The sequence below is a fragment of the Triturus cristatus genome, chromosome 3_1 (genome assembly GCF_964204655.1).
Source record: "Triturus cristatus chromosome 3_1, aTriCri1.1, whole genome shotgun sequence".
Taxonomy (NCBI): Eukaryota; Metazoa; Chordata; class Amphibia; order Caudata; family Salamandridae; genus Triturus; species Triturus cristatus.
In genome coordinates, this window is record NC_140583.1 from 400,489,113 (window position 1) to 400,512,022 (window position 22,910).

A 22,910-nucleotide genomic window follows, 5' to 3' on the forward strand; every position below is an offset into this window, starting at 1 on the left:
AAGTTATAATAAAGTATAAGACAAAACATGCAAAATGGTCACTCTGCGTGCCTGCGCTCAAACCAGCAGCCATTTTGGAATGACTTATTTTATACTTTGACAAAAGCAATTCCAAGACGGTGAGCTATGTGTGTGCATACATATGGATGCATTGCTCGCCATATTGGAATGCATTTTTTCCAAAAGATAGCACAACTCATTCCAAAATAGCCTCTGGTGCTCGTGCTAATGCCCAGGCAGCCATTTTGGAATAGTTTGTTATACTTAATGACAAAAAACATTGCAGTGGCTGGTAATGCGTATGGCTATCTTTACATGGTTTTGCTGTCAAGTAGGGCAAAGCAAGCAATAGCAATGTCGATATTTCTGCCACCGCATATTAAAGACCAAACCTACTACAACCCAGAGCCTCCAATTACATTAACCCCTTGCATGCCCGCCCCTTTCCCCGCCCAGTGCCGCGCCTTCCATTAGCGGGCGGAGTTCATGACGAGCTGGACTCGTCATGGGCACAGCGCCACCGCAGCCCATGACGAGTCCAGCTCGTCATGGGCACTGAAGGGGTTAAACTCTTATGAAAACGAGCCACCAACGTTATCTTTTTTTTTTTTTTAGAAAACACTCACTTTCTCATTTCTGTGGCATTACTTGAGTAAAAATGGCAGTCAGAGGGGAATGCCTTTGTCCTGAAATCACTACCTCAAGGCTGTGATCATGATAAAAATCTAATTTTGTAATCTAGCATAAATCCCTTTGGTACTACTTTTAATCTCTTTTTGTGACTGCAGTTGTAGTTACTGGATATTATAAGGCTACTTTGCTATCTAACATACACAAACTTCTTCTCCCCACATTTTGTTAATATGCCCAAAAAACTAATCTCCACATAATCCCTGTACTATTTTTGAGTTGCTTCACATTACCAATGCATTGGAGTTTCCAAGAAAGAGAACTATGCGTAACGCATGGATATTTAAACCTTTTAAGTGAAGCCTACAAATATGAATCTTTGCGATCCCCTTTTCATACATGCCCTCTTCACCTACAACTCCGCTATAGCTATAAAGGTCGGCATTTAGATGCTCTCCCTCAATCCTCAAATCTTTTATGTGGTAGATGATGGAATTTTCATGAGTTGAAGGACTAACGTTAATGGAGTAACTGCTGCGATCAGCTTTTCTTTGCTCAGACAGTTCGCTTTTCGTGTCCTCAACAGGTGGGAGCTGATCACCAGGAAAAGGAATACCTTCAAGATGTCGACAACAAAGACCAGGATTTCAATGAAGAGGTGGCACTGAGCAGGTTGGCCACCTGAACTTTGACTTGACAAAGGGAATCCAGAAAGTAAGGCTTACAGATTTCATATCAAGGTTTCCAAGTGGCTTCTTTAGAAAGCTTGGACCATCATACAAAATAGATAGACACAAGACTGTGAGTGTGCGAATCTAGAGGAATATACCTGCTTTGTACATTCCCAAAGTAGCTAATAAGTTTTGTTTAAACTCATTTTGTGTCCTTGCTTTACGTCCACATTGTGAATAAATGAAGCAGCAATTAGAATGACATTTTCAAATTACTTTAGAAATAGAAGCAGGGTAGTAAATTAGACGCACTTGCATTCTGCAGTAGAGAAAAGATAGGTAGGTCTCTAGCATTCAGATAGATGTCGTAGCTATCACAAAGGCAATTTTCAAGTTACGAACTTCAGAATCACAGGAAGGAGTGCACCGGAGAGGGGCATGCTATGCAAGGCTAGGATGATTTTATAATGTTATTAAGATTATGCGTGAGCTTTAGTTCATTTAAATAGCCAGACCCACTCCTGCGTGGATAGATTGTTTAAGTTCCCATTGGTTGATTAGCAATCCTTATAGCACAAGTTAGTTTAAATAAAGGATGTCCAAAGTTTTTATCATGTTTATCATCTGAGGAGTATCGATCACGGCGGGACTTGAAGGACTTGAAGTTGAACTGGTGACCGTTCCTGCGCATGCGTGAAGACAAGACATCCACCTTTCACACATGCGCTGGATGTTCTTGCAAACGTAGCTGCCTTAAAGTAAACTCCCTTAACGAAGAAATAGATAGGCGGGGCATGAAGTTGAACTGTTGACAGTTCTTGCGCATGCGTGACTTGCTCAAATTCCGTAACTGACGCACACCATTGATGACGCTGTTGATCACTGAATCCCCCTGCAGGATTCCATTACGTCAACATTTGCACAGCGAGGTCGACGGACGAAAAGCTCCCCTGAGACAACGAAGAAGGAAGGTCCACAGGTAAACTCCACAAAGACACAACCCCAGAACTCCAATATGGCACACCACCACAACGAGACACAGCGCTGCAAGAAGGTACACTCCTCGAAGAAATTGATTGTGAAGAATGTTCACTCAATGAATCCTTTTTTCTTTTCAGAAGAAAAAATAAATAAAAATACGAGGGACGAGCCTGTGACGATTTACATAATACCCCTATTATGAGCATTCACGGTGAAAGCTCCCAGCCCCTATTCTTAAGATCACAGTACCTTGTATATAAATAAAAGCAGAGCGTTGGGGGAGTTGGGTCCTTCGTTGGTCCAGCTGCCGACTACGCCAATGTGGGAATCTCCTTTGTATGAAATAAGACCACTTGGAGAAGGAGATTCATCAAGAATAAGCAGGTTTATTCCAAAGTATGATAAGACCCATCCAATCCTACATCCAGCTCTATCACGATCCCAGATTCTCCTACCAACCGCTCCTGCTGTTGGAACCCCCTTCAAATCATCACATTCTCTAACCTAGGTAACACATTGAGCATTCCTACGACCTAATAATGAGCTAGAGATATCTAGGTGTCAGAGGAGCATCACTATGACACCCAGGATACCACAATAGTACTAGCCTACTTCTGGTTTGCCGAGTTTAGCTGTTCTCCCACCGCTACATCCTGGTGACGTTTTTCCACATATGTCTCAAATGCTTCCGAAACCAATGAGAAGTTTTCAAGAAAACCTCTGAATCTTGGATATGTGAGTCCTGCCTCTCTGAATGATCTACAATTCTTTTGAACCACAGAGGGCCAGGCAGATTAAAGATCATTGTAAAAAGAGCAGCCGCAAGTGGCTGTTGAATTTCACTGTGGAAGTTTCTGCAGCCTGTAGTCGTCTCCATCTCAGCTCTCACCTTCTCTTGAGGTATGGAACATTCTTGCATAAACAATGGATCTGTACTCCATAGACTGTTCTCAGACGCCGAGGCCTTCTATGTTTAAGAGAGCAGAAGCCAGAGGCACTGCAGACGCCTTCCTTCATACATCTAGCAGGGAGCCGGAACACATTTTCGGAAATGTGGAGCACTAGATAACTGAGGGGCATGAGTAACTTATGTGGTTGGAAAACATGGCGTCTTTGAAAACAATGACTAAAGGTGCTGCAGTAAACTATAGCACTTGGCATGGTGCCCAGGTACTGAACGGTAAAAGCTCTGGGTTAATCCTTTTATGACCGCTCTCCAAAGTGTGGGCCACAAAGGATCATCAGAGTGGGGAAGAGGTCCGAGGTTTGAGCAGTCACCTCTATCCCAGGCAGTTTTGACATACTCCTGCCCTCACATCGGGTTGCTTTCACCTATGGAGTTTAGAGTCAAGTTATTCTGCAATGTCTCTTCAAAGATGCTGTGAATATTCACAGGTTAAAAATGTGACATCTTTCTACCCCAACTCACATTTGATTCCAACTTCTCAGTATAAATACATATATTTTTATTTTAGGTCCAGATGCAGTTGGATTCTGTTTTTATCAATCATTCTTTTTGGCGTTCATTCTCTTCGGAAGAATGTCACTTGTATCCAATTTATTTTCCGATGGATGGACACATGGTTGGCAGTGCTGTGAGTGCGTGGTGCTTTTTTAGTTATGGAAAACAGAATGAAATAGTCTTTCTTGAATTAATCTGAGTTATGCAAAGAATGAAGGATAAGAAACTGGGGAAGCCATTTTATAATTATTCTCTAACAAGGATGAGCTGCCCAGCCTTATGATACTAAATAACTCCCAAAGGCCTGTAGAGCGTGCACAGAAGAGAGTGAATGGATCTAGTTTTACTGTAAGGAAGCTGTCATCTCAATGCAAGGCTGGCTCAAGGACTTCATCCACACAGCACATGATGCTAGCTGAGCAAAAGGCATTGGGCAATACCATATTCAGAAGTGGTAAAAGCTTATGTGCCCCTGATTAGAAAAATATTACAAATCCTTTAGATCACATTTACTGTTACTAGTACATTGCATTAGCTTGGGATGTCCCAGCTGCCACAAACAAAGGGCACGTGGGTAGCAACAGCCCCACCACCTAACACCTTGCAGGTCTCACGCAGTGTGGGCCTCTTTTGATTGGTCTGGTATTTTATAATTGTGTAACCTTCCACGTCTGATGATAGGCAGGAGACGCCCCTGTCCATTATTCCTCAGAAACTGTCTCAATCTTGTTCTTTTACTGGACATGTGTTGCATAAATCATAATGCCCTTTCTTTGTAGTTTGCAAGAATAAAAGATTGTGTGAGACTTCCCTTTGTTGGACATTCGGCTGCCAGCTGTCTAACCCCGTGCCGCTCGCCATAAATTCTTTCTCTTATCATATATGACATAGTGTGTGTTTATTTCATATAGGTTTCTACAATTTGTGAAAGAATGCGACTCTGGAAATGCTGACTTCTGCTGCGTGCAGCTGCCTTCACCCTCATGCGGAGGTCTCAGGTCTGACCACGACGCTTCCCCTGCTTTCACCCTCATGTGGAGGTCTGAGGTCTGACCACGACGCTTCCCCTGCCTTCACCCGTGTGTGGAGGTCTGAGGTCTGACCACGATGCTTCCACTGCCTTCACCCTCATGCTGAGGTCTGACCACGATGATTCCCCTGCCTTCTCCCTGGTGCGCAGGTCTGAGGTCTGACCACGATGCTTCCCCTGCCTTCACCCTCCTACGGAGGTGTGAGGTCTGACCACGACGCTTCCCCTGCCTTCACCCTTGTGCGGAGGTCTGACCACGATGCTTCCACTGCCTTCACCCTCGTGCGGAGGTCAGACCATGATGCTTCCCCTGCCTTCTCCCTGGTGCACAGGTCTGAGGTCTGACCACGACGTTCCCCCTGCCTTCACCTTCGTTCGGAGGTCTGAGGTCTGACCACGTTGCTTCCCCTGCCTTCACCCTTGTGCGGAGGTCTGACCACGACGCTTCCCCTGCCTTCTCCCTGGTGCGCAGGTCTGAGGTCTGACCATGACGCTTCCCCTGCCTTCACCCTCCTGCGGAGGTCTGAGATCTGACCACCATGCTTCCCCTGCCTTCACCCTCGTGTGGAGGTCTGAGGTCTGACCACGATGCTTCCCCTGCCTTTCACCCTCCTGCGGAGGTCTGAGGTCTGACCACGACGTTTCCCCTGCCTTCACCCTTGTGCGGAGGTCTGAGGTCTGACCACGACGCTTCCCCTGCCTTCACCCTCGTGTGGAGGTCTGAGGTCTTACCACGATGCTCCCCCCTGCCTTCACCCTCGTGCGGAGGTCTGACCACGACGCTTCCCCTGCCTTCACCCTCGGGCGGAAGTCTGAGGTCTGACCACGACGCTTCCCCTGCCTTTGTTTCCATTTCATAAGCACTGCTAAGTAGCTGCAGGCAAGTTATTTGGACACTAAAGACCAAAGTATGAGTGTAGTATTTCCTCGAGCACAATTGAGTGACTTGAGGGTATTTTGCTCAGAGGATGAGGTGCATCGAACATGCCGGTGCTGCCTCGCGACCTTGCAACAACCAAGCTTAGATGGAGAGGAAAGTCTTGTGAGAAGCTATTGGTTTAGGGTATGGTTACCTGCACACGCTTGTCTTCGTATGGAAGAAAAGAACCTACATAGAAGATCTTTTCCTCATCGTATTAACAACGATCATAACGTATACAAGTGATCTTTCATACAATTTGGTAGGTATATTATAAACCTACCTCATTTACGGTACTCCCTATAATGTTAGGTGGAATTTGTTTTGAATTTTCATTTAACTTATTACCACCTTCATATACAATATGCGGATTGATAAATGGAGCATAGGATACCGTACATCTTGTCCTTTATTTCCCTCCTTTCTTCCTCCTTGAAATCTTTGCTTGTTTGTTTTCTATGTAAGAATTACATTGGGAGAATATTTTAAATATAAAATGTTATGTTGAAAAGCCCATTTGCATTGTATGGCCCATTAAGATATTATGGACCTGAGGAACATCATTATAACCTCTACCCTGTACATGTCTGGTCATACTTACTCCCTTGAAATTAGGAATTCATGGAAAATGTTTATCGTAGTGTAGGTTTTGTTTGTCAGATTGTCATTTAATATGTGACACCTTTTATTGTTGTATATATATGTATTTATAACTGTATGTCTATGTATTTTTAACAGCCCTGAAGAAGTCCTGTTTCAGGACGAAACGCGTCGGCTGTGTCGCATTGTAATGTCCATTGCCTAATGAACTTGGAATAAAAAGACTAAATCAAGGAACACTTATCTGTCTTTTGAATTGGATTTGAACTACATATATTGTTATTATTTGATTGCTTTTCACAAATGTGTGGTGCATCTTGGCTTTTGTTTGATCTGTTTGATTAAGTTCCCTAGGAAACTAGCATTGTAACAGTGGGTGCTATTCAGAATGCACACATTTCCTTAATCTATGTGTGATAACACTTTATTGGGGAGAACACTTTAAAGGGTGACATTAGAACAGGCGCTGTCAGTTAGAAGGTTCCACTGTTAGTCCTAATAGTACTCTAAGATCACAATAACAGGTCTGAGTGCAAAACAATCAGCAAGATGCCAAGCAACTTGTATGGATGTTTCTCAGACAGAGATACAGCCAACAACAGGCCAGCAGCACACATGCCAGTTGTTCCAGTAGGCAAGGTTTTTAGATATTTCACCCCGGTTCTAGTGTTCGCAGAGCACCTGATGTCCCAATGCAGAGTTTAAGTCCACGAGGCCTTTGAAAGCTCCTCTGAGAGAGACAATGAACACTCCTGAACTAGCATGGCTTATCCTGCCACAGAAAGAAAGGAGGCTCGAGAGAGGCAGAGTGCATTGTGGGAGAGGGGCGGGACTCCTAGGGATGCTGGTTTGCGTCTTCAGTGAGTGAAAGGCAAAGCCCTGCGTTTAGGGTCGGAGAAAGGCCAGGTTTCTAAAAAGTAAAACAATAAGATAAATGCACGAGTTTTTAATTGACAAACCTGGCCAATGATTACATAGTAGTGGGAAGGTTTTTTTTTAATGCATTTGTTACCGTAAACAAAAATGATTAAAGCTTCAGTTTATAGAAAACGGGACAACTATGAGAAAATGGTGTAGAAAACCTCTTATTAAAAACATGTGCTAACAATACACTTACAGCCGGCCGAGTTAGCTTTGACTCTTGTGCGTACTCTCGCTAAAACTCTACAAGTAAACATGTTTTAAGACAGAGTGCCAGTGAACGATGAATCTACAGAACTATGATTCATTTGGGTATGTCTTAACACATCTTACCCGCACAATGTGCTAAATTTGTGTATGGAAAAAAAATCAGGGCAGGGGCTCCAGATGTTTCTCGGGCGACTAGCCAACTTGTGCTGCTGATTGTTGGGGTTGGTGAATATGAAAGCTGCCTAGGTTTAATTCCACATCTTGCCCTTTTCTTCCACTTTCTGTGTCTTGTTTCATATTCTTATTGGGTTTTTTTAAATCCTTTTTTTCTCCCATTGTTACTGTATTTCTATTTGCATTTTCCTACATCTTTCTCCTTTTCTCTCTTTTGCTCTGCGTGATGATGATATATAAGCCCCAGCCCCCAAATATTAGTGCTGGTGCCGCCTCCTAAAACCACCTACTCTAACTAAGCACATCAGTTCTGCTGGAATCTGTTTTTTTATTTTAATAAATGTGGTCCCACTGAAAGGTAGACTTACTGAGATACAGATGGCGGTGTTATTATTTCTGTATGTATGAAATGACCGGGGACCTATCATCAGAAAGCACATTATTTCAAAGGGAACGACTATGTCCATTACAGCTATTTGGAGAGAAATGCAATACCTTACATTTTGAAACTTACAAAACTGTGCATTTAAAGGAAACAAAAGAAGGCAATTCTTAACAGACTTTCAAGCATAATAAACAATAGAAACACTATGTACCAACAGCACTGTAAAGATAAGAGCCATTGCTTACTTTACTAACAAACATTAAATCGCTTTGCAATTTTTGTTTTTTGAAGAATGTAGGATTGTGTTTTCACTTGCGTCCTGGTTAACAGTAAAAAATGTTGCATTTTTGGAACGCGTCACTCATAAGCAGTTTCCCAGCATGAGTAAGATAGTCAAAGGTCTGTTTCAAGGCCTCATTCATTGTACCAACAGAGGTCAGAGTATGCCAGGCAGAAAAGGCCGGTTAATGTCTGTGGCGAACGGAGAGCTCCACTTCCTGCAGAGAGCGCCCCAGCGCCAGGTCCATGGAACCGTTTCAACCAGTTTTGCTCCATGTCAAAGGCAGCATTTTAAATGATCCTCTCATCCAGGAGTTTGTTGACGCCATCACAGATCCTCTTGAGGTATGGTCTACACTTCCCGTCGCGGCTATAGAGGGCGGTCAAGAAATCCATGTCCGCAAAGTGGTTGAAGACGTGGTTGATGCGCCCATGAGACTTTGGCGTCAGGTGTCTCTTCACCAGCTCATGCATCAAATCCTTGCACTCGTTCAACAGTCCTGAGAGGATGTTTTTGTCAAAGGTGTATTCGACTTCATAGAAACTCACAGCTGTCATGGACGTCTGGTTCAGCTTCTTTTTGAACTTGTCAACAATCTCCAGCTCTTCCTGGCTGAACTGATTGTTTCTGTACAAGATTCCCACTTTGATTGCAATTTTGATCAAGTCCTGCATGATCTTGTGGGCTTCCTTCTTGTTCCGCGTGTATTCTTTCGTGGCTTTGTACAGCTCGTCCAGGATCTCGCTGCTTTTGTCATCGATGAGCATGCTTGCCATCGCCTTCGTCGCCATTTTGCTCAGCACTTTCTTCTGGGCTTTCAAGGCCAGGCTTTTCGAGCAGAACATTTCAGGACCTGCGTGGAGACAATAAGACAATCATTGCAATAACACTTCAGGAACAGAATGCATTTTCCACCATTACAGCTGACAGTCATTATGACACTTAGGTGAATTGCTAGCACTCTGCGCTCGAGGCTTTTAAGCTGGTGTGTGAAAGAGAAGCCTGCTGTTGTGTTAACAGGCACAGTTAGAGGCGAGGCGGCATTCTCGGCAAAGCTGCTACTTTCTTTCAAACACACCGCGCTTTTTTCATTGCCTGGGGAAGGTTATTCACAGACTGTATTGTGGGATAACGACTGATGCTGACAAACACTATCCACGAAGGGAAATACTTTTGGAAGGATTGTAATCACGTATTCATCCTCCCAGTGTAACAGCCTACGTAACTAAGAAATCATGTGCTGGCGAGTCTACACCTATTACACAGTTTTTAGATGGATATATTTATTGATCGACAAAACGTAACAAAAATTGCTGCAGCAGCCAAAACAAAACACAATAGGTAATGTCTCCTTTATCCGTCCACAAATGCAGTTTACTTAGATACACAATTTATACTTGGTTTAAGTGATTGTGCAGGAAGTACCAAACTACCAGGTACAAGTTGAGCCCATACTGCAAATGTTTAAGCTGTTGCTACTCCAACCGAGAGGGAGAGGGAAAGGGTTGACCCAACCCCTTTGTAGGACAACCCCTTACCTCACTGCCTGAGTCTCATTGGGTAGGAAGAAGGAGGCTCATTGCTGCCCACCCGTATGAACGCTTCCATTGGATGAGTTACAGTGCAGGAAAACTGCAGGTTCAATGTTCACATATACTTTTGTACTGGCATTTTGCACTCTAGGAGTCCCCATCACTGCAGGCCTGATGCTGCCTGACAGGATTTCTTTGTGAGCTAATAGGTCACATGCTTGCAGACAGACCATCTTGGCTACTTAGAATTAAACGCAAATCGTCCTAACTTGCTTTATGGGCTTTACCCAGACCCTTCACTCAATGCATCTAAATTACATCTATGGAAACTTTCAGAGTAATATAGTTATTGCACTGTATCTTAGTGTAATTGCATTTACAAAGCACCTACTACCCTTGATGTGGCGTTAAAGTGCATTACGCCAGGCAGTAAGTTGCTCCGGAACCCAAGGGTAGTGGTTAAGCCAGAGGTTATTGGTTATTGCCTATTGCAATTAGTCTTGTGCTCTCAAGGAAATCATTTCATGTCGTTTCCCAGTTTCTTTGAGATACACTAAAATGATAAGATGATTATCTTGGGGTATGTGAGTTCATGTAGATGTTTGGTGAGATTAATAGAGGAAGTAGAAGAGATTAGGAATTGATAGGTTGCAGGGATATGACTTTCCAAGAACGAGAGGTGGTCATCTTTGGAATAAGGTGTGGGGAATTTGCAGACATTACTACTGATTAAGGCAAACGTGCATATGACTTAGAGCAGACTGTACTCGGAGAAGAGACATGCAGAGGATGGAAGTACATAGGTCATATGAAGGGAAAAAGAAGAGGTGACAATTGAAAGTTTTAAGTCACGGTCAGTTTTTCATGCAGTGTGTTATGAATTTAGAGGAGCCCTTTGAGATAGCATGCAATCTGTGGCTGGAACCTGTAGATCAAAATGACATTATTTGCATGTGAGATAAGGCTGTATCAAGACTTGTCATCGGCACTACAATCAGGCAGTCTGTCTGCCGCTAGGCTATCACTAAGTCACTGTTTCAGCAAGACCAGCTGATCAGCTCAGGGGTTGGAAGCTAATGTAATGGGTGGACCCATTTATAAGGAAATAACAAGAGCTTTGACCTGCGCTGACGAAAGCTGGAACCTCATGATCATATAAATCTAGGAACATATTATGCAGGTCAACACCGTCTCCTCCTCCTGCTTCAACACCCTCCGCATGCTCCGCAGGATCTACAAGTGGATCCCCATAGAAACAAGAAGAACGGTGACCCAGCCCCTCGTCAGCAGCAGGTTAGACTACGGCAACGCACTCTACGCAGGAATCCCAGCCAAACACCTGCGACAACTTCAACACATCCAAAACGCCTCTGCCCGACTGATCCTCACCGTCCCTCGCCGCAGCCACATCACCCCCCACCTGAGAGACCTACACTGGCTCTCCATCGAAAAGAGGATCACCTTCAAACTACTCACCCACGCACACAAAGCACTCCACAACACCGGACCAGCCTACCTCAACAGCCGACTCAGCTTCTACATCCCCACCCGCCAGCTCCGCTCTGCCAGCCTCGCACTCGCAGCTGTCCCCCGCATCCAACGAACGACCTCTGGCAGATCCTTCTCCTTCCTCGCCGCCAAGACCTGGAACACCCTCCCTACCCACCGACAGCAGACCCAGGACCTGCTCACCTTCAGAAGACTCCTCAAAACCTGGCTCTGCGAGCAGTAGCAGCACCACCTCCCCTCAGGTCCTTGAGACCCTCACGGGTAAGTAGCACGCTTTATAAGTGTAATGATTGATTGATTGATTGATTGAAGTCTATGCCCTGGTTTTGAGCTTGTGGACATCCCCAAAAACTGCACTGTGTCCTGAGAATGCACTTACCCACAATGTTAACACTATAGGACTAAGCACAGTACGAAAACAGTGAGGGGTCTATTTGCAAGCCCTGTGCACCGCCAGTACGTCACTGCTTCCCCATGTTAAAAGTAACGCATCAGCAGGCTGGGGTGCTGGTTGAACCCTCAGTGGAAATGTATATGCTCCCTGCCAATCTGTCACTGTTTCCGCAGGAGCATCATCAACCTCATTTTGAGGGGAATGAAAGATGAGATTTGACTAAAACCATGACGTTATGGGAACATGTAATGGTGATAGTTTAACTTTTAAATGTGCTATAGAGAACCTCAGAGAACGGTAACTCAGGAGGTTGTGAACAAAGCCACCACCAGGTCTCCTGCACACCAAGTAGCAGAGATAGGGGTAAAGACAACTTGCTTGCTGTTTCTTTTGGTTTCATCAAGTTCAATGCTTGCAGAATCCAGGATCTTGTAACTGCACTCTTTTTGCGGAACATCTACACAAATCTACACTTCTGTAGTAAAGTGAGCATCTTTTTCGCCTTACTGCAGAATGCACCATAAAATGGTAAGCAGTATTTTCTACTGTTGGAAAAAACTTGTTCACAGTGACATGTATGATCTCTTATAGCAGCTGATGATACAGCAAATCTATTATATATTGCATAGCAAGAACTAAGGTAAGTAATATTAATGGGGTGTTGCTGTCTTCCTCAGAATCTGGTCATTTTAAGATAGTCTTAAACATGATAGATTCTATCAAAGTTGTTAAAAGCCAAAGTAGTATAATATGTGGCAAGAGGTTTCAGTGGAGATACTCTGCCAATACTTGACAATTAGACATTAAACAAAACATGTATTTTTAGTAATTCACTTTAAGTGAAATATTTATATATTAAGCAACAAATGTAAACATAATCAACGCAGGTGCTCCATAGATTACAAAAACAGAGGTGTAGTGGAGCAGTGCCCATGGAAAGTAAATAAGTCATTACAACACAAATAACAAGCATTTGCAGTCCAATAGGTCTCACATTCACACAAGTTTGAGCTATTGGAATTGTAAATGACAATGCCTTTTATTTATGTTTTGGGTTTTAAAACATAAATAAAAGGCATTGTCATTTACAATACCAATAGCATAAACTTTCGCATATACGAGACCTATTGCATTGCAATAAAGGACTTTCTCAACCGCTTATTAAATTGTAAATATCAGAGGAAGAGACCGGCCTGCGACGTCTTCAAAGTAGTGATAAATAGTGCAGTTAAGAAGATGTGTAAGTGTTGTAAATTACACAGGCACAAAGTGTGAAGTAAGTTACATATGATCCGAGCTATAAAAACTAACAAAGCTCCCCAACACCCTTTGCTCTGTGATTACACTGTCGCGGCTCAGGAGGAAGAGCTGTGGGGGGGCTATTTCCTGCCCTCTCCATGATTTGAGTTTGCAGTGTGGCATTGCATAATGTCATTGCATTCTTTGGCCTAACAAAAACACTCCAGCTGTAGTAGGGCTCTGGCTTCACCTCCTGGTGCAGCGTGGGCTGTGCTTTATGGCAGGCATGGAGGGAGGGAGGGATGGTCTCGGGTGCTGCTCCAGCCTCCTACAGTGCCCCTGCTATTACTAGTGAGCGAGAGGTGCTGAGGTGGTGGTATTGGTATTGGTGGTGGTGGTGGTATTGGTAGTATTGGTATTGGTGGTGGTATTGGTATTGAGGTGCAGTATTGGTATTGGTGGTGGCGGTATTGGTATTGGTGGTATTGGTATTGGTGGTGGTATTGGTGGTGATGATGGCATTGTTTTTTTTTTTTTTTTTTTTGAAACCGTTTATTGCAATCTCAAATAGTTACAGGTATGGGCCTACAACCATCTGGCCGGCCGCTAGAGTGGCAGAAGCGTATGACATACATACAGAAAAATCTCTTGGTGGTGCAAAAAGGGTAAATCAGGAGATGTCAGCAGTGCAGGCCACATAACTCCAAGCCCACAATACGGTTTCCTTTTATTAAAACAAAACAACACAAAAAACCACACCCGCAAGGCAACCCGCAATCCCAAGTGACAGCACGCGCTCCTTAAGTGGGGGACCCCAACCAATCGCCAAACTCTGAAGAGGGGAATGAGAACAGATCAGGGACTGGGGAACCACGTGCCCATGGCTGGGGGAGGGGGTCGGCTAGGGGGACGGAGCTGGTGAGGCAGCCGGCAGCAGTGGCGGCTCGCAGATGTCCCCGCGATAGGCGTTCCAGGGGCCCCAGATTTTCACCCACGCCCCAGGCTTACCCCTCGCAACATACACCACCTTTTCACGAAACATACACCAATCCATGTGTTCTTTCCAGGCCGACACCGCCGGGGGCCTCTGGGATCCCCACAATTGAGCAATGTCACGCTTAGCTATCATGTATCCCAGAGTCACCCACCGCGTCTGCGGAACCGAGTAGTCGGTTGGCACCCACACATTCAGCAAGCATCTCCTCGCTTCAGGCAACAGCGCGACACGCGTAACCACTCGCAGGACCTCGTGCACACCACGCCAGAATCGCTCCACCTTTGGGCATTCCCACAGAATATGCAGGAAAGTTGCCAAAGCACCACAGCCACGCTTACACAGTCCATCCTCAGCAAAGCCCATACGTAAAAGCCTTGGCCCCGTCACGTAAACCCGGTGGAGGATCTTAAGCTGGACGAAGCGAAGGCGAGCCGGGATGGCCACCTCCTTCGGAGAGGCCACCGCGGAAATCCAGTCCTCGTCATCCAATTCCAGCCCATCGGCAACCCAGGCCTCGCGGAGGCCAGTCAGCAGGCCCGATCGGTCGTTGATCAGTTTTTTATATATAAGGGAGATCGTGCTGTCTGGGACATGGCCATCCAGCACTCTGTCCTCTAGGGGGGAAGACTCCGGAATGGACGCGACATCCGGAAAGACGGAGCCCAGCGCGTGGCGGACTTGTAAGTACCGAAAGTACTCACTGCCTTGCAACTGAAACTCCGTCTGCAGCGTCTCGAAAGTTTTGAATCCCCCCCTCGTCCAGAGATCTCCCACGGTGCTGATACCGATCGTGTCCCACTTCTCGAAGCCCTTCGAGGTCCACAGGGAGCCCAACCTCGCAGACGCATAGAGCGGTGACGCCCGGGTCAAACGGTCCTTCCACCCCATAGCTGCGTTAGCCGCGTGCCATACACGCACCATGACACGCGTCGGTCCCGTCAGGCGAGGGTCCGGCGCGCCAGAATAGAGCGCTCGATTGTAGTCGCCACCGGGCAGGAGCATCTTGTCCATTTCAAATGCCGGGTTCAGGGCGGGCCCGTAAAGGCCATGATTAATCGCAGCTAGCTGGGTGGCCCAGTAATACCGTTTAATATCCGGGAGGGCGACCCCCCCATCGTACCATGGAAGCGTCAATTTAGCCAAGGCAATACGTAGCCTCCCATCCCAGAACAGGCGACGCTGCAAACTCTCCACCTCTCGGAAGTAACGCGCCGGGACCAAGTCCATAGTGTTCTGGAGAGCGTACAGAAAGCGCGGCAACGACATCATCTTAAACAAGGCCGCTCGGCCGAGCGGCGAAAGCGGCAGACGCCGCCAACGCACCACGTCCTCCCTCAAGCGCTGGAGGGGGGGTAGCAAATTCCGCTCGTAGCGGGCCTCCGGGTCCAGAGTAATATATATACCCAGGTACCGAAACCCCTGGGAAGCAATCTGGATCGGACAGTCCCGTGGTAGGACCGGAGCCTCCCCGGCAAGCACATATACACAGGATTTCCCCCAGTTGATGACGAGGCCTGAGTTGCGACCGAATGAGCGCAAAACATCAACTAGGACGATCAGTGATTTACGCGGGGAGGCGAGATATAGAAGGATATCATCAGCGTAGAGAGTCACACGGTCCTCATGCTCGGGGGTCCAGCGGAGACCACGGATGGAGGGGTGCCACCGCAGCCACTCCGCCAGGGGCTCCAGGGCCAGTGCAAACAGGAGAGGCGACAGGGGGCAACCCTGTCGCGTGCCCCGTCCCAGTGCGAATGGAGCCGAGACTCGTCCATTCACCACCACCTGCGCCAGTGGGCCGGAATACAACAACTTGACCCAGCCGATGAAGCCCGGTCCGAAGCCAAACTTCGCCAGCATCGCCCAGATGTATGGCCACTCGAGCGTATCAAACGCCATGGTGGCGTCCAAGGACGCCAAGATGGCCGGCTCCCGCACGAACGGGACACGCGCGAGCACCCCGTGCAAGCGTCGCAGATTAAGGGCCGTGTTACGATGGGGTAAGAAGCCGGACTGGTCTTGGTGGACCAAATCGCCCACCACGCCGACCAGCCGGTTGGCCAGCACCTTGGCGAGGATTTTGGGCTCCGCGTTCAAGAGCGAGATGGGCCTATAGGATGTGACCCGCTCACGGGGTCTCCCCTCCTTGTGGATTACCACGATCGTGGCCAGACGCTGGTCCGGCGGAAGGGAACCCCGCGAGCGGGCCGCCAGGAACATCGCGCGCAGGTGGGGCGCCAGTACATCCGGTCGCAGCTTATACAGCTCGATAGGGATGCCATTGGGGCCCATGGCCTTGCCAGATGCGACCGAGCGGATAGCAAGGGCAATTTCGTCCGAGGTGGGAGGAGCGTCCAGCGAATCCCTGTCCTCCACCGAAAGGGAGGGCAGCGCGATGTCCCGAAGCAGGGCATGGGAATCCTCCTCCGAGCAGGGAGAAACCGGGGAATACACCTCGCGGAAATAATCCGCGAAGCAGGAGACAATGGCGTCCGGCTCGGTGACACACACACCATCCATCCTCTCGATCAACGGAACCACACGACTCGCTCTCTCCTTTTTGTCCAACCACGCAATCAATTTACCAGCCTTATCACCCACATCATACAGTCGCCCCTGTTGCTCCCTACTGAGGCCCCTGGCCGCCTCCGTGACGAGGGCCCTATAGGCCGCCTGCTTGAGGTGTAGAACATGCAATGTGGCATCCGGCACCCCGCTCCCCAGGTCACCCTCTAGTTCAGTAATTTCGGCCTCCACCCGGGTTACCTCCTCCCGCTCGCGCCTCCGGGCATGGGAGATAAGGGAGAGGGCCTCCCCCCTGAGAACTATCTTAAAAGCCTCCCAAAGGGAGATAGCCGAAGGGACAGACCCCACAATCTCCTCAAAGTACCGCTGCAAGGATTTGATCAATTCTGCTCGAATAGTGGGGTCGCGCAGGTACCAGGCATTGATTGGGGCTACCCTGCCCTCCCCCCTCGGAAAGACATCAAGGTGCAACAGTAATGGGGAGTGATCTGAAATACCCCGCGCCAAATGGCGCACCTCTCCCACTCTCCCAGCATAGGCCGCAGGGACAAGGACATAATCAAGCCGCGAGAGGCTACCATGGGCACCCGAGTGGAAGGTGTATTGCAACTGCGCGGGATGCTTTAGTCGCCAGCAATCCACCAATCCTAGTGTATCAAAAAGGCCGGACAGCCACGCCTGTGCCCGGGGGAGGTCCCTGGGGGGATGACGATCCATAGACCCAGAAGCCACCGCATTGAAGTCTCCCCCGACTACCAGAAGCCCACCCGGGAGGTCAAGGAGGAGGCGCCCCAGGTCCGCAAACGTGGTAGATTGCAACCCCGGCGGAACGTACACTGATACAAAAACGACCACTTTGCCCTCCATTCTACCCACCAAGACAGTGTAACGTCCCCTCTCATCATGGCGCACCTCATCAATCTCCAATGGGAGCGAGTTCTTAATCATGATGCCCACCCCCCGCGAGCCCGAGGTGAAGCCCGAATGGGCCGCCAAGCGATAGCCTCGCCGATTCATGGCATGAAAGGAATTACCTATAAGGTGTGTCTCCTGCAGGAAGACCACATCTGGTGAAATCCGTTTCAGATACTGCAGGACCACACCACGCTTAATCCTATCCCCCAGTCCGTTAACGTTCCATGATAACACAGTCAAATCCCTACCCCCCATCATACATGGAAGCCATCAGTCGTCCCCCAAAGAGCATCTCAAAAACAACAATACAGTAAAGGGTTCGCCTTGCGGTGCAAACAAACAACACTCCACCCCCGCCCACCCATCCCAACAGAACTCCCCCCTCCCTGCACCCCTGCATGAGCCCAGACAGCCCCCCCAAAGTGCAGTGTGCCTGTCGCCCCATAGATGAAAAACTAACTAGTCCCCCAGAGGAGGAGGGAAAGCCCCCAATGGACCCCGCACGACCTCCATGGGAGGGGAACATACACGGTCAGTGAATGGTAACAGGAATGTTGTCCAGAGCAAGGCCTACTATTCACCCCTCAGTTCTGATCCGGCGAGCCCTCCCCGCCAACCGCACCCCCCCCACCCCCCCGGCCCCGATCCCCAGGTAGAGTATCCAACCAGTCCCCAGCCGCCTCGGGACGGTCAAAAAAGTGCGTGCGACCATCCACCTCCACCCTCAGCTTAGCTGGAAAAAGCATTGAGTACTTAAGGTTCAGGTCCCGTAGGCGACGTTTAACTCCGAGAAAACTCAGTCTCTGCTTTTGGACTGTCGGAGTAAAGTCAGGGTAGAAATTCACGTCCATATTATCGAGCTTGACCGGTCCCTGTAGCCTGGAAGTCTGCAGGATAGCGTCTCTGTCCCGAAAGTTAAAAATCCGGGCAATAAGAGGCCGCGGCGGGGCTCCGGCCTTAGGTCTTCCTCCGGGGACCCTGTGAGCACGTTCCACCGCAAAAAGTTTACTCAGCCCCCGGGGCTGGAGACGGGTGAGGATCAGGTCTTCCACAAACAAATCTGCCGCCTCCTCCTCCCGTCCCTCCGGCACCCCGACAATGCGAACGTTGTTCCTCCGGGCCCGACCCTCGGCGTCCTCCAATCGACGGTCCATCAGGGCGCTCGCCTGGCCAAGCCGGTGCACCTCCTTTTGAAGGGCCGCCACGTCTGTAGTGAGACTCGAGGTGGTGTGGGCCAGGGAATCGACCCGGTCATTTGTTTTAGACAAGTCGGCTCTCACCAGGCCCACATCCACCAGGGCCGAGTCTATCTTCTGCGCCAGAGTATCAAAGCGCTGGTCCACCGAGGCCTTCATCTCGGCAATGGCGCCCATGACGTCCCGGAGGGTCAGATCCGCGGGCTGAGCAGACGCCTCAGCCGGGCCCGCGGGGGATGTACGCTGTGCCTCTGGGGATCCCTTCTGGAGGGTGTAGCGGTCCATACTGTTTGACTGAAGTGCCGGGCCACGGCGGGTCGATTTCACCTTTGCCCGGTCGCCATCTTGCTTTGTGGACATGTCGCACTCCCAAAGTCGTGCCAATCTCCTCAAAAGGGCCGATAAACCAGTTCACGGGTTCCGGGGGGGGGGTGACCACTGGACCGCAGGACAACTCACAGCCGGCGGGACAGCCGGGCACCGGGACAAGGCCACACCACCGCACCCCGCTCCGCAACCCTACCTCGCTTGAGGGCAAGGAGGGCGCAAAAGCGAAAGTGAAAGCGCGGGGTACGCGAGTCGCCCAGCCCTGCCCGCCGCTGTTGTTCGCTTTGTCCCCGGATCGCCCCACAACTCCAATCCGGGGGGCCTGCGCGGAGAAGGCCGCAATCTTCGAGCGGTGCTCCCACCAGTGTCCGGGGTCCGATTCGAAAACGGAAAACGGGTGCCGCCTCAGCTCGGGTACACAGACACAGTCCCCTCGTCAAAGAAAGGATATAATCAGGATTAATTCAGGAGGTCGCGGAGGTCCTCGGGAGCTTCGCACCTACGCGGCCATCTTGGTTGCGCGCTAGGCTCCTCCTCCGATGATGGCATTGTTGGTGGTATTGGTATTGGTGGTGGTATTGGTATTAGTAGTGGTGGTACTCGTATTGGTACTGGTGGTATTATTGGTAGTGGTACTGGTGTTGGTGGTGGTCGGGATATTGGTGGTGGTGGTATTGGTGGTGGTATTGGTGGTGGTGGAATTGGTGGTGGGGGTATTGGTGGTGGTGGTATTGGTAGTGGTTGTGGTATTGGTGGTGGTATTAGTAGAGGTGGTGGTATTGATGGTGGAGTTATTGGTGTTGGTGGTATTGGTGGTGGTATTGGTGGTGGAGGTGGTATTGGTGGTGGTGGTATTGGTGGCGGTAGTAGTGGTGGTGGTAGTGGGGGTGGTAGTGGTTTTGGTGGTGATGGTAGTGGTATTGGTGGTAGTGGTAGTGGTGATGGTGGTGGTGGCAGTGGTATTGTTGGTGGTGGTTTTGGTGGTGGTATTGGTTATGGTGTTGGTATTAGTGGTGGTGGTGGCAGTGGTATTGGTGGTGGTATTGATGGTGGTGGTATTGGTGTGTCTGGATCGTACGTCTGATTAATGGAGGTACCAAATATCCATGGGAGCGTAGATGTGCCTTTACTCGACCATAAGGTAAAGCTACTCCAAGCCGCTGAATCAACAAGGACAGTAGTTAATACCCCCAGGGAGAGAAGAGGCGACAGATGGACCACCAGGGGAAGATCTTCAGGCAGCCCGGGTTGTAAAGAAAGAGATTCCTGAAGTCTAGCATCCCATTACTGCAGATAACAGAAAATAATAAGGAAAGAAAAAAGAGCAAGATTAAAGACTTCTCCCGTGGACTCTTTTTAAAAGAGAGCAAAATAATTAATACATTATTAAAGGTGTCAGCAATAGATATTGTGTACCATCACATACTCACTGAGAGGTGGGGAAGAGCGAAGTCCAATTCTGAAGCCTCGTTAAATAACACAAAGTGAAAGGCAAATCAAAAAGAACAGCGCTATAATATTGCAGAGCGAATAAGCTACCTTTCTGTAGATTAAGGTGAAGGCATACGTTTGCCTCAAGGAGTTTCACCAAGTTGTTTTCTACCTGGATAAAAAATATCTTTACAGTCTTTGGTCTACTAGAAAAAGGGAAATCATAATTAAAAACGGCAGTTCGAGAGTTAACAGCTCTAGCACTCTCTAGACTGTGACTGTCAGATATTCTAAACACACGACCAACAGAAAAAGGCAAAACAGGAGTAGCGTGGGCCTCCGTCGACAACGCCGAGAGCTGCTTGACCGGGACAGAGTGCCTCGAGTTAATGTCCAATAATTGAGGCACAACACAGGGGGAAGTCAGAACAGTAAGCGCGTCCTCGTGCTAATGTGAAATCCAAAAGCTGAAACAACAGCGGTGTCCATATGGAAACAGAAGTAATCCACTGCATGAGTTGGGAACAGCAGTCTCAAATGAAGCAACGCAAAATAAACTCAGCCGATTAAATATGTGCTTTACTGACTTGGAGCACGGTGGGAATTACTTGGAACGGGGACGAAACTGCGAGGGCTGCGAGGAACCACGGATGCCGGTAATCACAGGAAATCCAAAGAATGCATCCAGTTCAGGGGGCTTGGTCCTTACAGGAATAGTAAGCCAAGCACCTGGCTTAGTGGGTCGGCTTCTTTTATACTCCCAGAGTCACCAGACAAGAGACCTCAGTGTAATATGTAATGGCACAGAAGGAAGGTGCATTCTGGGAGATGTAGTTTAAAACTTAAACAGGGTGCACGTAGCTTGCCATGTAACAGTTCTCCCCTCCAAAGGTCTCATAACAGGTCGAGGTTTTGAGGGGTTCAGGGCATGAAACCTTCATACCAGTAGAGGAGCATGAACTTGATCAGCGGGTTCCCATGTTCTATCTTCCAGGGCATACCAAACCCAATCTACCAAATATTGTAACCTTCCTTGATGTCTTCTGGAGTCTATGATACACCTGACCTCGTATTCTAATTCTCCTTCCACATTAATAGGACTAGGAGGGGGTTCGGGACATGATGGAGGAATACATTTCTTGAGTAGGGAAACATGAAAAACAGGATGGACCTGCAACTCATGAGATAACTCCAGTTTCAAGACGACAGGATTTATAATTTGTAGGACTTTGTACGGTCCTATATGGCGGGGCTGAAGCTTCTTGGGTCCTGGTAATCTAAGATTTTTTGTTGCTAACCATACCTGTTCTCCTACTGTATAGGCAGGGGCAGGGCATCTATAATTATCAGCCTGTGTCTTCATCTGATCTTTAGCTGTAACTCTTGTATAGCCTGATTCCAAATGAAGGTGAGGTGAGTATGATGTTCTGTGACTGCAGGAATTTCTGTGCTAGAAAAAGGAAGATCAAGAGGTAGAAATTTGGGGTGGTAACCATTAGGAAAGAAGAAAGGAGAGATTTTGGTAGCTGAATGTGTTGAGTTGTTGTATGCAAATTCTGCCAATGGGAGGGCTTGTACCCAACTGCTAGTGACTGTACTCAATAGACATCTCAAGTATTGTTCTAGAGACTGGTTGGTTCTCTCTGTTTGCCCGTCTGTTTGTGGATGGTATGCAGAAGAGAGCCGATGATCAATGTGTAGGGCCTTACACATACCCTGGCAGAATTTAGACACAAATTGTGGTTCACGATCGGAAACGATCACTGTGGCAATCCATGCAGTCTCACTATTTGTGTAATGAACACCTCTACAAGTTCTTTGGCTGTCGGGAGTTTTTTGAGAGGTATAAAATGTGCCATCTTGGATAACATGTCTACTACTACCATTATAGTTGTAAAACCCACTGTAGCAGGCATTTCATTGATAAAATCCATACTTATGGAAAACCAGGGAACATGCGGAATGGGTAAAGGCCGTAACAAGCCAGCAGGCGCACAATTCGAGGACTTTTGTCTGGCACAGGTGGGACAGGCCTTGACAAATTCAGAGATGTCATGGGTCATTCCTTTCCACCCAAACCATCTTTGATAAGTTTGCAGTTTTTTCCCCTCCATGACGACCGGCCAAAGGTGATGTATGACACCATTTCATGATCAGGGCACGAGTTTCATCTGAGGGAATAAACAAACGTTTTTTTCGATACAACAGTTCATTCTCGATTTTATTCTGAGGGTCTCATAACCACTCGGTGGGGTTTATTGCAGCATAAGCAAGGCTAGTTTTTTAGAGAAATTTGCTGAGTCCTCTTCATGTATCTCGCCCGCAGCTATTATCTTTCCATCAGGTATTATGGGCAACAGAGTGTCTATGGTGTATTTCTGCTTTTTTCCCAATCGAGATAAGGCGACTGCTTTCCCCTGTTTTGCTCCAAGGCGATAAGTTATCACGAAATCCTGCACTCTGAAAAAGGAGACCCACCTCATCAATCTCGAATTAAGAGCTGCCTTGAAATGCTGGAGATTTCGATGGTCGTAATAGATAGTTATGACATGACAGTAAATAGTGTCTCCAATCTTGAAAG

At 47.9% G+C, this 22,910-nt stretch overlaps 1 protein-coding gene across 1 annotated transcript in view; it reads right to left on the minus strand.

The window, feature by feature from the left end:
* Window positions 1–8,204: 8,204 nt before the first annotated feature.
* TIPE3 (TNF alpha induced protein 8 like 3) overlaps window positions 8,205–22,910 on the minus strand; it is a 435,090-nt gene continuing 420,384 nt past the window's right edge. The window contains exon 2 of the mRNA XM_085646335.1: window positions 8,205–9,116. Coding sequence (XP_085502461.1) covers window positions 8,554–9,116 — 563 coding nt within the window. The 3' untranslated portion in view covers window positions 8,205–8,553. The remainder of the gene's footprint in view (window positions 9,117–22,910) is intronic.